At 40.2% G+C, this 19,653-nt stretch overlaps 1 protein-coding gene across 1 annotated transcript in view; it reads right to left on the reverse strand.

Annotated features, from left to right (window-relative positions):
• Window positions 1-10,499: 10,499 nt before the first annotated feature.
• Window positions 10,500-19,653, reverse strand: part of MAN2B2 (mannosidase alpha class 2B member 2) — a 30,014-nt gene continuing 20,860 nt past the window's right edge. The window contains 11 exon segments of the mRNA XM_072334686.1: window positions 10,500-10,816; window positions 11,708-11,825; window positions 12,377-12,489; window positions 12,865-13,017; window positions 13,667-13,859; window positions 13,947-14,057; window positions 14,163-14,415; window positions 14,697-14,888; window positions 16,041-16,297; window positions 18,332-18,465; window positions 19,342-19,525. Of these exon segments, the coding sequence (XP_072190787.1) occupies window positions 10,722-10,816; window positions 11,708-11,825; window positions 12,377-12,489; window positions 12,865-13,017; window positions 13,667-13,859; window positions 13,947-14,057; window positions 14,163-14,415; window positions 14,697-14,888; window positions 16,041-16,297; window positions 18,332-18,465; window positions 19,342-19,525 (1,803 nt within the window). The 3' untranslated portion in view covers window positions 10,500-10,721.

The raw sequence follows: 19,653 nt of genomic DNA on the forward strand, positions 1-19,653 counted from the left end.
TGTTACCATACCGTTTTCAGTTCCATAACTTGTTTAGACACATTATAGTTATTACATGATCCTTGAGTTCTGATTGTCAAAAGTGGATGGAAGCTCCTCAGCACACCCTTGTTCTGGACTTTGCATCTGCTCCAGCCCATGGGATCTGCTCATCTGCTGCACTGGGTCCAGTAGTGACGGTGGGTTCATCATCTTTCAGTTTGATGCATCGTAAAAAGAATCGAGTGAGTTATAAAGTGTAGACACAGCCTTAAAAAGCAAAGAAAATTCCAGTCAAAAGTTTTACCTTCAAAGTCTACTTAAAACAAACCTTATATCCACGACACAGGTATATAGCATATAGCCTAAATGAAAAGAGGGAGAAGCAGCGGATGCATCACAGATCCATCTGTCTGGGTGGATGCTTCTTGATGCAGTAAACCACCAAACTGAAGTGGGATTCAGATGTTGTTATTCTGGGCTATGCAGAAACCAACATATATTCATTTCCTAAGCACATGTAGGATTAGGGAACTTCAAGTCATTTCTTTAGCAAAACCTGAGAATTGATGTCCTCCCTGAAATGTGCACAAAGGTCTGAGCTCACAGACACACAGCAAATACAATTCTGACTTCAAAACAGTAAGAAGGTGGATCTGTAGGCTGTGAAGACAAAAAGCCAGCACTTCTCTCTGGAGCCTTTTTGCTTTTGCTTTAATAAAGAATGCTCAGATCTACCTGCTCTCAGCAAGCACTGCACGCTGTAATGGCCTTCTACACTGAAGCTGTTCCAAGCCCCTTGAACTGAACTCGGTGTGCAAATATATGTGAAGAACATTATTGCCATTTTTTTTTTTTACTTCTCTTACACTTCTTTCAGACAGTTTTTATATTGAGATACACCCCTTTTTGCTCCCTTTCTTCCCAGAGTCATTGAACATAACAACCTTAACAAGTGGAACCAATACTTTCCTAGTATTCTGCGTCTTTCTCCCTATTTCAGAGTGCTGGCTCATAAAGTACTTATTTTTCATTTCTGTGCTTCAGAACTTCTTCACAGGCAGTAAGATGCCATTCTTAGACTTGCAGTTTATCACTGCATGCTTTCAGTTCGGTACATACCCCCCAGTGCCTTGTTTTGAAATTCTTTTCCTCGCAGCAAGAGAAAGCTTTCGCATAAACCTCTTACCCATCCAGCTTCTTCTCTGGTGGACTCAGTTCTTCCATAAATTTCTGCCACCTCAAGTGCCTGCTCCTCCTGATGCCCTTCTCGTGGTGCAGGAAGCTGGGCAGAACCTTAGTAGAAAAAAGTTACGGTCATTGCTTTCTTGTTGCCCACATTTTTACTCTACCAGAGAAAACGGCTGAAGCAAAGCGTGCAGATCTTATGTGCAGCCAGTCAGTGACAGACGATAGTGTGGCATTCTACTGGCAGATATCAGCTACCTTCTGATTTCTCAGTATCTCTTACGTGATGGAGATCTTGTCAACTGCATGTGCCACAAAAACCAATCAGCTTACCTCCGAGTAGGCATCTACTACTTATCAGTTCTCACACAGACCTCAAGTTCCATGCCTGTGTCACCTCCAGTTATCTAAACAGAATCATGCATTCATAGAATTGAGTTGTTTAAAGACCATCTAGTCCAACCTCCCTGCAATGAACAGAGACACCTACAGCTTGACCAGGCTGCTCAGAGCTCCTTCCAGCCTGACCTTGAATGTCTCCAAGAATGGGACATCCACCACCTCTCTTGGCAACATGTGGGAACACCTTCCTTTTAGTTTGAAACCAGTTCCCCTTGTTCTGTCACAACTAAAGAGTCTGTCCCCTTCTTTTTTACAGCCCCCTTTTAGCCACTGAAAGGCCACTCTCGGGTCTCTCCAGGGCCTCCTCTTATCCAGGCTGAACAGCCCCAGCTCTCTCAGCCTGTCCTTGTAGGAGAGGTGTTCCATCCCTTGGATCATTTTTGCAGTGTCTTCTGGATGTGCTCCAACAGGTCTATGTCTCTTCTGCACTGAGGATTCCACATCTGGATGCAGTACTCCAGGTGGGGTCTCACCAGTGCAGAGTAGAGGGGCAGGACCTGCTGATCACACTACTGTTGATGCAGCACAGGATACAGTTGGCTTTCTGGGCTGAGAGAACACACTGAGCTTAGGGACTCACCTGTCCTATCTGCCCCAGAATTTTTATTTGATCTGGGAGTTGAATTGAATCTCAGGTCACAGATGTTCCACCTACATCCATGACAGCCCACAAGCTGAGTAGGCTTCCTATTGCCACCACAGTACTCATATTATGTAGTTTCTTAACAGGCTGCCTTAGGTTCTGCGTTCGATATTCTAGCCAGGCCAAGATTCTCAGTCTCTTAATTAAACACTCTTTCTGGAAAGATAAATAACAGAGGTGGGAGGCTGTAAGATACTCGTTTGAGCCAGTGCCTTCTGGACCATCCTCTCAAATTTCTCAGCTTGAGGTGCCCAATAAAGGTAAAGAGCGAGTGAGCAGAAGTTGTACCTTGGAAGTCCTCTTGGTGATGCCTTAAGTTCATCTGTTCATACAACTCAAAATAAATACTTAGTTCAGAAAGTACATGTTAATGGAAATACTGTCACTCACCAGAAAACGTCAACTTCTGTTTCTTTTTGTAGCAAAAATATAAACTTCCCACTGCTGCTAAGAAAGGAATGATGGGAACGATGACCCAAACTACCGACGCTTTTCTCTCCAATGACTGAGCTTCTGCAATTACATTTTTAGTGTAAAGTTATGCACAACTCAATGAAACAATTGAAAAACATTATTACATACCAAACACGAATGCAACTTCAGGGGTGAATCAATCCATACTCATACGCAACGTCATCTAGCCTGCATCACTCCCAATGGATGCTCTCTGATGAGTATTAACATCAGTACCACTTATAGCTCGTTGCTCCTACAGCAATGAAAGCTTTTCCCCCAAGTGCATCTGAACCTTTTCTACGGTACTTCTAAGCTACTGCTACTTGACCGAGAGATGGATCAGATCACTAAATGCAATTCAGGAGACTATTTCCCCCTCCTGCTTAGAACAACCTGTTTCATTCGCTCTTCATTTCAAATCTCCTTTGGTGTTTTCTAGATTTTTTGATCATCTTTGTGCCTCCATTTGGGCTACCAGTTGGTCAGAAGTGTAATGCAGTGCCCCAAACAGGGCAGGATGAGCAGATGATTCCATGCCTTAAGCAGGTGATATTACAGGTGTGTGATCATGTTAAGGTCTAGTCAGAACTGGCCACCTAGTCTTTTCTTTACAGTTCAGAGGCAGAAAAAGAGAGAAAGAGACTGGCATTTTCAGGAAGTGATGCCTGATCCATGAAGACAGCTGTGTAACAGAAGTGAGGTAAATTGCTTTCTAGGTGTGGCACGCTCTTTCTCTGGAGTTATGTGAAGCACATCTCATCCGTGCTGCCTAATAATTTAATTGGGTTTGAATACACACTGTATTAATGCTTATCAATCTTTAATTCAGAACTGGGACTTTATTTCGTTCTTGCTGAAGGTTAGCACGTGACAATAATAAAGTAAGATAATATGGCCTCTAGAAATCAACTCGTCATGAGTTCATGGACAGAAACACTTATAAATGTAGACACCAAACTCCTATATCTTTCATATTAATCTCCCACTTTTTTTTAACTTGTTCTCAATAGAATTAAATATGTGTTCCTCAGCAGTGACACGTGATTATTTCATCCATTTCCCACCACACAGAAGCTAATGAATGTATCTCACATCCACCCTAACGGATTCCTCTACAGAAGGAACTGGGTTTGGGTCTTTTGTGAAACAAACTGCTGATACACGGGTTCTCCGGATCCTAACAGCACTAATTCTTCTTAGTAAAACCCTTAGAGAAGAAAGCAAACACTTTACACCGGGATTGTTAAGGCAGGCAGCTTAAGGTAATTGTCATGAGGAGTCATTCAGGTCCTTCTGTGTTCATCTTGCTCATTCTGAGATCTGCAGCGTTGAGGAAGGGGGAGGAAGTGATGAACTAAGCGGCATAAACATACTCATGCAATCTTACCTCGCTCTTCAACGACCAGCCTCGTTCCATTTCCATATGCTTTTTTACAGAAGGGTATTTCAATAATTATCTCACAGTAGTAAAACCCAGTGTCATTTGCATTGGCAGCTTCAATCACCAGGACATCCTTGAATTCATGGGTGACGTTGTGTACATAGATAAGTTTTGATGATACAGTTCTGGTGATGTTCTCTTTATTAACAAGATACCAGCTGATTCTATATCTTTTAATTGACTTTTCCCAAATGCAGACTATTTCAGTGGAGTCTCCAGTAGATAGGTGCATTTCTGTTGGTGTTTGGGTGACTATTACACTGCTGGGATCTGTAGCTAATGGGAGAAATATGTACAGATTTAAAGAGAAAGAGGCAATTAGATCATATAACAGCTCTAATATCTGCAACGATACTATTTTAAGTACTCTAATACTGTAAAATTGTGATGACGTTAATCTTTATGTCTCGTTACTGCCCACTTCTTGAACGCAGACACGTTGTGGCTGAAGTAAACTTTTAGTTTTGTGTTACATCACTCTATCACTGGTGCAGAACATGCGAAGTTTTTCTTGGTACTTGTCAATATACCTATTTTTTTATATGTATAAATAAATGGCTTTATTTTTTGAATAAGATATGTTGAGTTTGAAGCACATTAAACACTTTGTCTTTATCTGCCAGATAAGGAATGACCAAAAGGAGTTATTCAGAATGATTCATCCATCATGAAAAATGCTTGTCAAAAAGAAAGAAAAACTCACTAGAATTTTTTGTCCCCATGTAGGAGTTCTTTTCCTGCCCTGCTTCCATTTGTGACAAAAAAGTACAGCATTTTTGTCTTGGGTTCTGTAATTTTGTTTGAAATTTCCTTTCAAGTTACTGCTGAAAAAGTTGTATCTACAGCATGACGTTCACTTCCTTCTTTTATTACATATTCCACTCACGCCACAGTTATTTTGTCAGGTTTTCCTTTGGCTTTAAGCTAAGGATGATATCGGAGAACATCACACTTTTTACTCTTTCCTACTTTCAGCCACTTCACCACTCATTGCCCACCTGCTGGATTGCCTCCATGAAGTGCAGTACAACAGTGTACAAAGTATTTTCTCTCATAGTAAAATCACTGCGTGGACAATGTGGATAATGTCCTTCTGCAATGTCAGCGATTTGGTTGCTCATCACAGAAATGCCAACCCTACACAAATCTATCCACCCTGGGCTGCTGAGAATACGGATTTCATTTGCTGTGTGAAGAATTATCATCCTTGTTCCAGTGTGTAAACTGTTAAAGCGAGGAACTACTCAAAAGGAGCGTAAACCGTGTAATTTTCTTCCAGTTCTTATCCTGCAATTCAGACTCTTTTTACACTGATATGTAAGGAAGGTGATGACTCAGCCTTTAACTGGTCCTAACGTGGCATCTGGTTAAGTTTTATTAGAATTACACAAATTACGTTTAACCTTCCTTAGCTTCTTAGCCATCACACCTCATGGCACCTCTACTTTTTCCCCCATGATGCAGCGCTCAACAGCACCTACATTTCAGCGAGCCCAGCATTTGAAGCTGCTCTGTGAATCACTCAAACCCTTGCAGGACATGTACGGGAGGAACAGCAACAGCAGAGGCTCAGAAAACCAGCCTGAAATTCTACCAGGAGCTTTATTGTTATAACATTATGCTAGAAGCCAAATGCTTTGTGTTCCCTACTGAGGATACTTCTGGGTAAGAACACAGCATATTTATTGCTGTCAATTTGTGCAAACAGCTCTAAGCTTGCATTAAGATGTAGACTAAAACAGAGTATTTGCCTACATTAAAAGCAGAGAATGTTGTAGGGGTAATAAACAGCTGAACAATAGGGGAAAGAACTGATGTGGTGAGCAAACAACAACTTGGAAGCTGTTCGAAGAACTGATTGCTCGTGTCACTTCTACTCACTTGTTTTGTCATTTAAATTACGTTTAAAATAGATTTTAAATGTCTAAAATGTGTTCCTCTACATGTTTTCCCACAGCAATCTCATGGTAAAAATGCCTTTTGATCCCTCACGTGCTTTAATTTTGATTTCTGGATTACAGTAACACACTTCCCATTTGTCTCACGTACACATAGTTCTCTCTGAGGTTGACTTGCTTTGGGCTGGATTTGAAATACATAAAAAGTCTGAAGAACTACGGGTTGCTAATGATAAAAGAAGCAAAGCCATAAGCAGTACTTACCTAAGCAGCCAGCACACATTGCCAACAGGATTCTCAGTGAAGTGGCAACCATCACGCAGTTATTATGGCACGCACACCAGGGTGTCTCTGCTGAAGATGAACTAAACAACAAATGAAAGCACATCAGAGCCACAGCCCGACTTCCTCTTCCCTCATGTGGTGGCGATGACACGAAATGCAAACGCAGCCCAGTGTTTCTTTATGCTCTTTAGGGCTCTGCAGTCATAGTTGTTTCTGCTTCAGGGCCCAGTTGTGCCTCCTGAAATCACGTTTCTTCCCAGAACTTCCACCAGGCTGCCTTTCCTCACGAGCAGACGGGTGTCCCTCCTGCTAAGTCACAGAGGGCTGCTTTCCAGCAGTTGCAGCACTCACTTCACAATTTATCACTTCCACAATCCTCTGTTTGGGAGCATTCAGCGAAGACGAGACTTCTCACTTCCTAAGGCCGTCAATATTCTTTTCCATCCAAACGGAGTAATTTTGCCCAAGCCTAAGGGGCTCTGCTTGTACATAGGTTACACTGATACCGAGCACTACTCCTACATTTCTTTATCACGCATTTGCTTGAGGAAGATGATGAGCATGGGTTGTATGAAGTGAGCTACGGTATGTCATCAAGTTAATGGCTGTCTTGATGAAACCCATCTCCATCCAACTGTTAAAAATATAATCTGAAACACAGACAACTGCGCTGATTCCTGGCTCCAGCCCAGAATCACTTAGACTGCTGGTAGAGATGGAGAAGGCAAAACACATCAGCCTTATTCCCTCGAATGAAGATCTTTCAAATGCAAAAGTAGCAGGCCACACAAAATCGTTCCACAGATACATCAGTTGTATTATGTCAAAAATTGCAGTGACAGAAGTTAAAAATAAAGAAGAAATTAAAAGTCTAATAGAACATGACTTAGAGAACATGACTTAGTTAATATAAAAGTCTTGATAGGAGCCTGCCTTATCCAGAAAATATCCTAGTGCCAACATCTGGTTGGCAGCAGCACCAGGCATGTGCCCAGAACAGCTGAGCTGCAATTTGTAATGAAGACACAGCCACGTTTAGAGCCTACAGCACTGCTCACATCTGTCAGCAACAAAACCACGATGCATCAGCGTGCCTCTCAGCACCTGCCTTATCTGGATTGATTCTGGTGTCATTTTCATTGCCAGGTTAAACACAAAGTAAAATTAAACACCAACAGAAGAGCAAAGATAAATAAGTTTCTAAGATGGTAAATTCTAGGACTGCTGTAGGCTGTCCTTATCTCTGATGGCACCCAGCTAGCTAGAGCTAGCGAGAGCATAACAAATACCTTTAAAATGAAGTGAAGGAAGAGATGAATTGAATGCTTACAAACATTCTATCAGCTTTACTAGTACTGAAATTCATGTTATCTTTGGTGCAGAATAAATGAAATATGTTTGCACAGACCCAAGGGAGAAATTAGCTTCTTTTGCATTTAAATACGTGTATTTGTGCACTTTGTGCTCAGGTGTGCAGCTGGCAGCTCCATACACAGAGACTGGGCAAAACTTTTCCAATAGTGCTGATAGCAGCTCGCATTCACTCTGAAAGATGCTCTGGTTCCAATCCAAAGCATCCACTGACAGAGATGAAATGAATTGGCATAGAAAAAGGGTTAGAAAAAAGGTTTATTTTTAGCCCATGTTACTTCATTGTAGCAGTTCACAGCACAACCCCACAAACTCATCGTGGTATACTGAGTGGGTGGAAAAAATATGGTGAGTATTTCTGAAGCCAGCTTGCATCACACAAAACAACTGTGTGGGTCAGAATGCATCCGCGACAGAGAGATTCTTCTGTTTTCTCACTTTGTCTACAATTAACATCACCACTCTGGGACTCTGTACACTCCAGAGACTTGTGAGTCTTCCTCACCTCCAGCAAACACCAGATGCAAAGCATGCTGCCTCTTGGGCTCCCACCTGGCTCCATGTAACAGACCTGGTAATACCTCACTACCACCAGTGGAGCTTTACTTGCTTTCTGTGATACATCCACACTGTTAATTTTGTCCAGCTTTGACCCAAGCAAAAAGCTGAAAACTTGCTTTGATATCACCTGCAGGACTTTCCTCAAAACATGATGAGCATGGGAATAAACCCCACCCAATTTGTTTTCCAACAGTGAGCAATAAATTACATAGAACAGCTATGTGTGATAGCACAACAGATAGTCCAGCTGTGCTTACCGCGACTCATTCAAATAAACATGAGTGCCGGTCATACTCTTACCCACTCTCGTGATTAAAGTGCAGATCTGCAACATTTCCCCTTTAAATAAAAAGAAGTAATTATTGCACAATGAAAAGAAATCAACCATGGTAGTGCTGTCAATGCATTCTCAAATGATGTGAATGCTAACTGAAAGAGGAACTGTTTTCTTCTTAGCCTTAGTTTAGGTTTGCATCTTGGTGCAATGCAAAACAAAGGTCATGAATGGACATTTCTATTGTGATGATAAATAACCAATAGGTACTTTTCAGCACTGCAGATGTAACCACAAGTATTTGAGGTAGAACGGGGCAATGGGAAGAACAGGGCTGTGTAATAAACCCAACCTTGTGCTGGCCCATTTTAACCAGAAAGTCAGTAGAAATTGAAAAACAAAAAAGCCCAAACCCTCTCACCACCACCAAAAAACCTCAAACAACAGACACAGCAGATGGTGACGAGGTCTTCCTGTTTATAGTCTCCTGCAGAGAGGTTTTCATAGGATCCGTTCTCACTTATTCTGCAAGAATCTGATCAACCCAGCACATGGGAGAGCAGTGCCCAGAATTAGCAACCATAGAACCCAATACTGCATGCCTACTTCTTGGGCAGGATGTGCCTTGCTGAGAATACAGTTCAATTTTATAATCTACCAGCGTGCCTTGCTGTTATTAGCATGTATATCAGACAACACAACCAGTTCAGCCTCAAAAACACAATGTGAAATAACACTACTGTGTAACCTACACAGTATGCCTGTGATTTTACATGGTACCTCCAAACAGAGACTGAAAAAAGATAACCAAAGTGACTCAGTTGAACACATTTTGTTTTCTGAATACACACAAAATAAAATGAAAATACAGTGCTATATGCTTTCCCTATGGGGTTAATGCTGCAGGAAAACAGCTTCCAGTGCAGCAGGGCAGGTCAGAGTGTGATAAATAACTAATAGTTAACAACAGTTGTCCACCTAGTAAAAAGCAGCAGTCTCTGCGGTGATTTCAAGGTGATGCAGACAGTCAGTACATACAGGCTGTCTTCACCAGTGCAGCTCTTCCAGCACAGCTATCTTGCAACAGTCCTTTCCACTGTTTGCTTTATTCTGGAACAACATCCCCACATGGGGGGGAAATTATTGTTGAACAGCCTAACAGCATCAGAACAAGTACCACTGCAAAATGCATTTTTTTTAGATGGATCCAAACCTGAAATCACTGATTTTAAACCCACCTTTATTTCCCTTTAAATGCCATGTTTCAAGCGTTTCAAGTTCTGCCGGCCAGAAATACAGGTCTGTACATTGCTGCAGAAAGTGTTCATCTTGATTCTCATCTCAGCCTCACGCAGTTGTACAGTGAATAGGTAAATTAAGGGCATGTGAACAGAATAGGAGTCTAGTTTCTGCTGAGAAAAAGATAGAAAAATGCAAGGTTTCTTTTGAAGACAAAAGCATACCAGCTACTAGGAAAGCTGTTTGTTGTCTGTTTCCTTTTACTGGCTGCTCAATCAGATCTGCTCAGAACTCGCACTTACCGTCAGTTTCTCTCTAAACACCGTCCTTCATAACTAACTAGAACAGAGCAGAAGACTAATGGGATAGTGTGAAGCAAATCTAATCAACTCCAAATCTTAAGAGAGGCAGTTTTAATGAACTCGCTGCACAGGAATACCAACACCACGTTCAACCTGAGTTCACAGTAAAGCAGAAAATTTGAGGTTGTTGCCTGAAGGACAAAGTAGCTGAAAGGCACAATGGGGATATAGAAACAGAACGGATTTGGGCAAATCATTATTCTGTGACTGAGAAGCCATCGCTAACAATAAAAGCCCGGAGAAAGGACTCCTGAAACTACCAGAGTAAGAAAGAAAACTCAAGACTAGAGGACACTAATGAACCTTTGTCAGCATTCCCAAATCAAACATCATAAAAGCAATCGCTTTAAAACCACCCACAGCAAACATGAAATGATTCAAACCACTGGCACTGCCACATGAAGGCCATCTATGTATTTTCAAATTGAACAAATTTCAGGAAAAAGAATCCTAAGTAATTAAGTAATAAAAGTATACACAGGTCAACAATTTAATTAGAGTTTATTCCAAAGTGACATTCTTTTCATTGATAGCAGTAGAATATCTTTGAAGACCATCATTTATGTTTTCAAACAACAAATGAAAAGCAATTACATATTCAGTCCTGAAACAAAGTCAGTCTTTACTGATCTTGAAAATACACAAAGAAAGTCCTTATTTCCTTTGGGTGAACAGTTACAGTAAAGTCGTCTGAGATCTTTGTGCTATTGGAGAATCCTGCAAGACATGACACAGAAAAACTGGTAACTTATTCAAGAAGGAGCTTTATTTAAGTGTATGTATTGTTCTATCTCAACAGATGCGTTTTGACCATTCCTTAAGAGACAGTGCTTGAGCAGGATCTCTTCTTTTAAACCTATAAGTAACATGGGACTTATGGTCTACTCTCATTCTTAATATTAAAATATACACCAATCTACCTACTTTTCATATACTGACTCATACCAGAAGATGTGAGTGACTCCCCAGTCATGCATTTTAGTTCATCATGAGTAAAAAACAAGCAAGTTCCAAGCTAAAGGTCAAGCAGAGCTTGAAACTCACAGTTTGCCTGAGCCAAGATATCTGCAAGCATCTTACAAGGCACATAATACAGTTGTGAGAGTAAGGAAAATGCCCAAGCAACTAACTGGAATGGGAAATGAAATGAGGTCACCTACAGCACTTGAGTGTGAGCCCTAACTGGAATCCTATCCACACAGACCTTTAAGCTGATTACAGTGGGGGATTTTTAACTCCAGCTGTCTGTTTTTCTAGAGCACAAGGCTAAACTCAGATTAACACAACTCATCACCATGTAACAAAATTCATGACATGTGACTTCATAGAGTAGCCCACTTGAATCTGGACAAAGATAGAAACCTGAAACCTTTTGTGAGTTTAACACTTCTGGATAAAATAAGCCATAAGAGAAATACTGCGGCCTAGTTCTTAATGGGAATCTTTGCTAATTCTTACTGCTTGCAGACTACGCTAGATACTAGATATGTGATATAGATGAACAACACTTTCTTCATCTTGCAAATACAGAAATATTTTAAATCAGAGAACTCATGGAGCTTCAACAGGCAACAGGAATAAAGACACAAACCACCTTGTTCCACCCACCTTTGCTTCGATTTTGCACAGTCTTCCATTTCCACCGCTTCAAAGTGTTCACATCCCAGGTGCCTGTGAGTGATCTCTCCTCCACTAACTTCACTGACCCCAATTCTTTCAGCAAACACTGCGAGTAAAGAGTGACAATTTATCGAGACTAGTTTAACAGCCACTGATCTAATACACAGATAGACAGGAGTAGAACTTTAGATAAAGCACTGACCTGCTAAGCAGAGCAGTAGAGACTTAAATCTGTCACAGGATACTCCAAGATGCAACACAAGGACAAATACAGACTCACCTGAACTAAGAAGTAGAGGTGCTGAGAGCTTCCTTTATACTGTAACAGTTCTAAGCCTACTAATCTTGCCATTCAAGAATTGAAACTCTTACTGAACTTTTAAGAAGAAAACAGAAAGCCCTACACCTTGTTCCACCTTGATATTGTCATACTGTCTGCATACTGAGCCTATGACAGCTTCATCTGAAGTAACAGCTTTTGTGGTACAAGTCTGAAGATAAGTACGACCAGCGTTCCTCTAAGGCTAAAGTTACAGTAGCATTCTCACATCCACCTTTTATGGAGTCTGCATCACACAAGACATTTCATTCCAGAATGAGTTCTCCTTGGAATAAAAATACCTTGAGTAGCATTCTATCCACAAGGATTAGATTTACCTTCAAATTCACCATTGCAGGCTGAGACAGCACAGGATCCTCTCCAACCTCATACAGGTGTCTAATTCTTAGCAGGACACGACTGAAGTCTGCATCACCTTGTTTCTGTTTACCTTTAAGAAAGAACAACCTCAAACAGTTCCTTTCTTACAAAATAAAACTAATCATTTTTTTGTTTGGTTTTTATTTTGGTTTTAATTTTATTGTGCTTTACAATTACATTATTTGGACTTATGATCCATTTTAGAAGATTAGCCAGAGCGCTGAGAGCAGGAAGCACCCAGCTCCCCCTGTTAACAGGACATGACACTAACTCACACAGGAGACACTCTACTATCTCAGTAGAGCAACTGTTAACTGCCAAGACAATTAACTGTCTTCATAGAGGGATTTAACACTAAAATAAATGCACTACTTACAGAACACAGAAAAATATTAAAAGAGCTTTTTGAAACATAACTTTCAGACATGCTTTTGAAAGCACCTACCCATGTGAATGGTGCGGACCTGCTCTGCATGATTAGAGCTGTATCTCCACCCTGGAATGCTCAGAGTCTGGAGATGAAGATTAGGTGGGACTGTTACAGAAATACTCTGGGCTGATGTCTGCCGAAGTTGCCCAGGTAGCTCTGGTTTATCTCCTCCATGCAAAAGGAAACAAAGTGGACATCAAACATTCATCACACGTACATAAGCCTGGCTAGAGTAACTTAAAGAGATTTTTTTGTTCTCTGCCAAGGCAGATCTAAAGCAGATGCTGTGCTCTCTCCTCTGAGGTCTTCTGAGATACAAAGCAGAAGGAATTTACGTGCTGGAGAAGTGTACTAAAGCTTCCAACAAAGCAGATTGCACTGCAGTCTGATGCTACTATTCCACTACCAGGGCTTCAGTTTTAGTTATTCAGTCAAATATTTCTGAAAGAATGACTAAGAAAAGATCACCAAAGACTCAGCATCCAGGAAGCTGATGTATGGTACGCTAGCTACTTTGCAATAATTCCCTGTGTGGACATTTTGTTCTCGTTGCATGATCTACAATTTTTTTCTCCTCTAAATGCAGAGATAATCACATAACAAGAAAAATATTCTTGGAAACACTTGGAAAACATCCATATCTGAAATTAATGCAAAGTAATTAACGGTCTCTAAATCTGCCTTCAAACTCACTGTCTACTAACTTCACCACACAGGAGGCTTAAAGTCTGCATTTACAAACTCACACTATTAAGTCAAAGCAAAATAGATAAACTATTCAGACGCTAAAGATAGCACAGGAGATAAAACAAGTTACCTGAAAATGTTCCAAACATTACAACTGGTCTGTGCTGTAATGCTAGGCCACTTGTCCGATACAAAACATTGGTGGCAGACTTTGTTCCTAAAATAAGCCAAAACACGGGATGAACCACTGAAGAGTCATTCAAAGTAAGATTGTTACTTAGGTCCCACTGATGATTGTTCCATAGTCTCCTGTGAAGCATCACCTGTGTTGAGAAGAAGTGTCACAAAAGAAAACCAGCCACAAAGCTATCCTCTCCTAATAAAAATACCCACACAACTGCATTTCTTACCTCCACTTGTCCATTCCCTTGACTTGAGACACCATGAGCTCTTTCTGCAAGCAGCACCAGCCTTGTGGTATTATCTTCAATGTAGGCAGTCTGGACCATAGGATAATAGTTCTGAAAAAACACAGTAATTTGTTCTGTATTAATAGTAATCTAGATAAAAGTGATGGAGTATGAAGATAAAACATCATCTAGTTTGGATCATGCCTTGGCGCCTACCCGCGCTGCTGTATTATTCACATATGCCTTGAATGGTCTCTTCTGAATCTGGAATCCATTATCATCAGTGTAGAGCAGCTGCCCAGTGTTCAAATTTGTGCTTGTTCTTAGAATTGCTTCACGATTTACTTCCAAAGGTCCAACACTGTATTCTTGCTCTATCCTATGACAAAGCAACTTCCCATCATAGCCTTCAGGTACCGAATACATCCTTGTAAATACTGCATGTGTGTAATACTGAGCAGTAACGTTGCTATAAAAATAAGGAGGATTATTATTATTTATAATTACATTATAAAACAGACTACTAAGATAACTCTGAACAACCTTCACCTCCCTCCCCGAGCAATACGACTTATCTAAAAGGAAGTGCTTCCTTAGCATTATGCTTAGCAGATGCATAATTCTGTTCTCATCTGAAACCTTCAGAGTACAAGAACTCCACTGTGTGGAGGAGGAGCTACACAGAACGACTCTCATACATCAACAGAGGACTACACTTTCAAGTGAAGTGAAGCTGTAATGGAGCTGCACCTGAAGAAGTATTGCCGTATCTCTGTCACTAAGTTTCCAGAGACCACTTCCAACCCAACTGCTTGTGATACTGGAACGGCAGAAGCATTAGGGGCAAATAAGTAGTTGTCTGAAATGGGTCCTTTTCTAACATCTCCATTCACGTGGTACTCAAGGAACTCCTGGGTCACCTGGACAGTCTGGTTAGTCTCCCTGTGAGCCAGAGAAGGAAAAACAAGAACTGCGTTACCTACAAACACATTTTGTACATAACAGATGTAAAGCTGGAACGAGGTTGTGAAAATAAGAAAAACCAAAATGAGGACAACAGAGAATTAAAGTGCCCTCCGTTAAGACATCTGGCAGTGTATAAATAAAAGGATTTTCACACATTTTTTACTTCCGTAAAACAGGAGCGCTTTAAAATAGGAGCAGTACCCACCTTAGGTCACGTTTTGAAGTACAAGTGAGAGCTGCTATAGGATCAAAAACTAGCTGCTGCACTGAAATGAGGAACACCTCTACTTAACAATGAGCAATCAGATTAATTTATCTGATGTTGTAGCTAAGAAAACCTCAGTGGCAAAGGTTTCCATGTTTAACAGTGGTAACAAGAATATAGAGGCAACAGGGTAGCAAAACCCACACTTGCTCAGCATACTTTGTCTCCTCCTTATGGCTAAGATACTTAGGAACCCATTCCACACTCTGCAAAGTCACATGAAGACAATTTAAGATACTATCTTAATCCTAATCAGGCAAAAAACGCAGCTTCACTGAAACTTCAAGGAATTGGGCCAATTCACATCAGCCAAGAAAGACAAGCTGCAAACCTCACTCTGATCTTGATTGTTCTTTCACTTCATTTGCTTAACTAAATTTGCCTAATTCATTTGCCTAAATGTTTACTTTCAAAATGTTTTGTAGTTTCCTATCACAGAAAGAATGACTTCCAAATACTACTAACTAGTATTTACTATTACTATTAACTAGTAAGCCCTTACTTTATCTTTTAAAGCTCTTAGTGTAGCCACAGCATATGTGCTTACATCTTTCTAACATGCACATTCATACCCTCTTTAGCTCAAAAGTACAACAAGATTCTTCTGATATATTAATATTGTCATCTGTCATGCTCTTTTATTAGTGGCTGCATGGTTAAAGAGGGAATCATCATAGAAACAGTACAAAATCACATTCAGCATAGAGCACAGAAAATATTGACATATGAATGGCAGAGAAAAATAAATAATTATGAAGAAGATTTAGTTATGTCTCGGAATTAAGGCACACTATATATTAGTTGGACTCACTTTTACTGAATGGTTTTACAGAATCTGAAAGACAAAAAGCAAACAATCTCACCTGTTTGTAATGCTGTGCATTAGATTAGTGCTCTGGTCAAACACGATTTCGTAGCAGTTGCTGGACACAGGAAGCAGTTTTTGACTTTGCTGAACTGAATGCATGGTGTCTTTTCGCTTGTATTTAGTTGATCTTCCAGTAAATGCAGACTGCTTATCATTTGAGGGCTTAACATTGTATTTTTTGTAAGTCAGACCACTTATTTCAACTAGAATATACAGATCATAGATAGAGTGGGACTCAGTTGAACTTTGAATCTGTAAGTTAACATATACAACATGGTTCCATTACAGAAAATGAATTAGCAAGGCAACTGCCCTCATGTGTAGTAAGATCTATGCTACAAAAATTAACTTACACTATAAAAATATATTTCTATACAAGCTAGTCCTATGCTTCTTAATTAGATCCATGCTGCTTTAAATTAGTTTAGTGACCTCAGATTAAGCCTAGCTATGTTAGCAAAGGGAAGGTTGCTAAGCACTTTGTAAAGTCGTGACATATTTTGTTGTGAATATAGCATTAAAGATCTTAACTTTATCTCACACAGCAAAAGGTAATGAGCTGAAATAATCATAACTAAAACTAATCAGTTACATGACAGAAGAGGCTGAAACATAAAGGAAGCAATTAGTGTGAATATGAGAAAATGGGTGGCAAGAGGAAGAAGCAACCAGGTATACCCCCACCTTAAGCAAGGTACAAGAAGAGGTGAAATCTTGCAGCATATTTTTGTGTAAAGAGGACATCAGTGTTATTAAGTACCAAAACACCTTACATTTTTAAAAATCTTCATTCAATTACATACATTCTTCCCATTAATGTTATGTAATTTATTATTACTTCCTATTTGGGGAAAGAAAATGAATTATATAAATAATGTACAGATTACACAGTCAGAGAGCTTAATTACCCTTAAACAGAAATTAAAACAAGCTGTCTAAACCTTAACACCTTGGACTGGCACACACTCACTTACTTATACTGCAGACCTTCTATCCTTGGTACCAAAAGGGCCTAATCCTATTTTCTCCCTTTACTATGCAACTCATGCACATGGTTCCAAAGGCAGCAGTTTTTGCCAACCCCCACTTCCTCTCGACCATATACTTACATCAAGGCTCTGAGCTAAAGATTTCTCTCTTGAGGGGAAGGGATGTGTGATATAAATGTACTCTGAAATGATCCTGAACTAACTGCACATTACTTAAAGACGGATTTCATTTTGCTTTAAGTGACTATCCATGTGCACTTGGGGGTAACTTCTAGCAAAGAAAAGACTATAGAACAACCCTGGAACAGAGAACTTTTAAGTAAAAAACAACAGCTTGACCTGAGGGCATTCTATGCCCTGAAATAAAAGCTTTAAAAACATTTCAGTCTCCCACTTTTACCTTACAAAGCTAAAATAATTCAGAAAAGACAACCTCTGGGAGGTAAGTGGCTGGCAGGTAAGCACGACCATGCACTAACCCAAGAGACTAATGGCTTCCCAATCAAGGCAATAAGACCTCACGCCATCATCATGTATATGTGCTGAAACCCCGGACAGCTGCTGTGTATCACTACCTGACTACACCGTGCCTTGATGCATAGCAGCAGTAATGTGTCACAGATACATTAATATGAGGAACTCCATCCATCAGCAAAAGCTGCTGAGTTACACTGCATCTGGGGGACAGAGGGGAGCATCAAGAAGCATGTAAAGCCTCTTCAGGCCTTTCTGTGCAGGAGGCATTCCTACAGGTCTTTCAAGCCACTCGGTGATGCACTCTACAAAGCAGACTATCCTGAGAAAGGCTGGTGTTAGTTTTTATGTAAGTTTGCTGTCTTTCCTCCTGGGAAACAGCTGGTCTTGTCTTAGAGCTTGACTACAACACAGAATGTGCTGGATTTCCTTGGCAGCTGTGTGACCCTCATTTCCTTTGGGCTTGTAACTAAGGTCCTGCTTTTCTAAAATCTCTCTTCCTCTCCAAGGCAAAAATTCAATAGTACAAACAGGACCATCAAGTGGGGAGGGCAGAGTTTATGCCCACAAGGCTTTATTGGAAACAATGTTGTTTGTTTACTGTTTTTATTTTTAAAACACAGCATTTATGCTAGAATAAAACCTGCCAGGTGGCACACAGCAGACCTGCAAAGGAAAAAACAAACACACAAGAAGAGTAGAAAGGCTTGAACTTGAAGTAATCCTTGGTCTCCCTGTAACGTACTATATTACCATGCAGGATCAAGTCAGTGAGAGCTGGTAAGTGAAAGAAAGGCAACACAAAGAAACAACTTTCAAGTACCTGTGCTGGTACAAAATGTCCCAGTTCGTCATAAACACTCATTGATGAGATGTTGACAGGGACCGTGACAATTGTAGTGATGTTCCAGGCCAGGGGATTATAGACAACAACATAATGGTCAATATCTGTGGTACCTTTGTGTAGAGGAACAAGCAAGAACAATCAGTCACTACAATTACGATTTTTAAAATGTGATGCTGAAAAGTAGCTAAGAGATCTGTTTAAGCACAACTACATTACAAAGTTTTAACACAAAGACCTACAATAAAAGTTCATGATTGAAAGTAGTAGTACATTTCACGGTACTTCATAAAAACCCCTCCTGCTGTATTTTTCCTATTATTTACTCAAAAAAAGAGACCCTGAGTTCAGCCAGTGGCACCTGAGCTGAATGTAAATGCATTCAGCAAAAATAAGCAGCTTACCACAACTCGCTGTCATGCAGAATTAACTTTATAAGAGTCATATAGAAGATCAAATGAGAAGCCTAATCTAAAAACAGCCCTGTAAAAAAACAAATCAGCCTGTTGTGCAGCCCACGGCACTGCTTATATCTGACAGTTTAAAAAGTTTCCAAAGTCAAGACAAAAAGCAATGCAGCCTTTGGAACAGCGTCCTTAAAACTATTCTACATTTTTATACTCGCTGGCAGTATATCAGAGCAAGAACTTTTCTTAGCTGTGATTGCGATTCTTACTGCACAGGAATACGTTGTGTAGTAGGCTTAGTTTAGTAATTATACCACCTCTCCCTCCTCTCTCTTATACAGCTGAGGTCTGAATGTAGGAGCCAGCTTTGACATTTACACTGAACTATAAGTTCTGTTTTCAGGTGCTTGAGATCCAAGAGCTCATTAATTAGTTCAGGCTTAGCAAGTCTTATACAGCAAACATGATTTTCCAGAGGTGGTTGACAAAATTTAGGTGGTAAATATATTGACTCTCTCTGAAGGAAACACGGTAATTTTCATAAGATAGGTAAGAAATTGGAAAAGCTGTCTTAAAAAGTACCTGGTTTTCCTGAGTCTTTACGGTAAGTATAATAGACCTCTCCACTCTTCTTAGCATTGTTCATATCAAAGATTATGGAAGCCATTAGTTTCTTAACGTTGAACATTCCATGCATCAAGTTATCCATGTACATGCTTGTAACTTTGGGAGACTCTGTGCCCGTTATGCCGTCATGGTGCTGGACCTTATGTTTAAGAGTAGGTTAAAAGGTCAGAATGCAATGCAAACAAATGACATCTTCAGAATTAAAACAAAACAAAACAAACAGCACCACAATCCAGTAACCCTCAGACATTCCATTCAAAATAATTA

This window comes from Excalfactoria chinensis, chromosome 4, assembly GCF_039878825.1.
Source record: "Excalfactoria chinensis isolate bCotChi1 chromosome 4, bCotChi1.hap2, whole genome shotgun sequence".
Taxonomy (NCBI): domain Eukaryota; kingdom Metazoa; phylum Chordata; class Aves; order Galliformes; family Phasianidae; genus Excalfactoria; species Excalfactoria chinensis.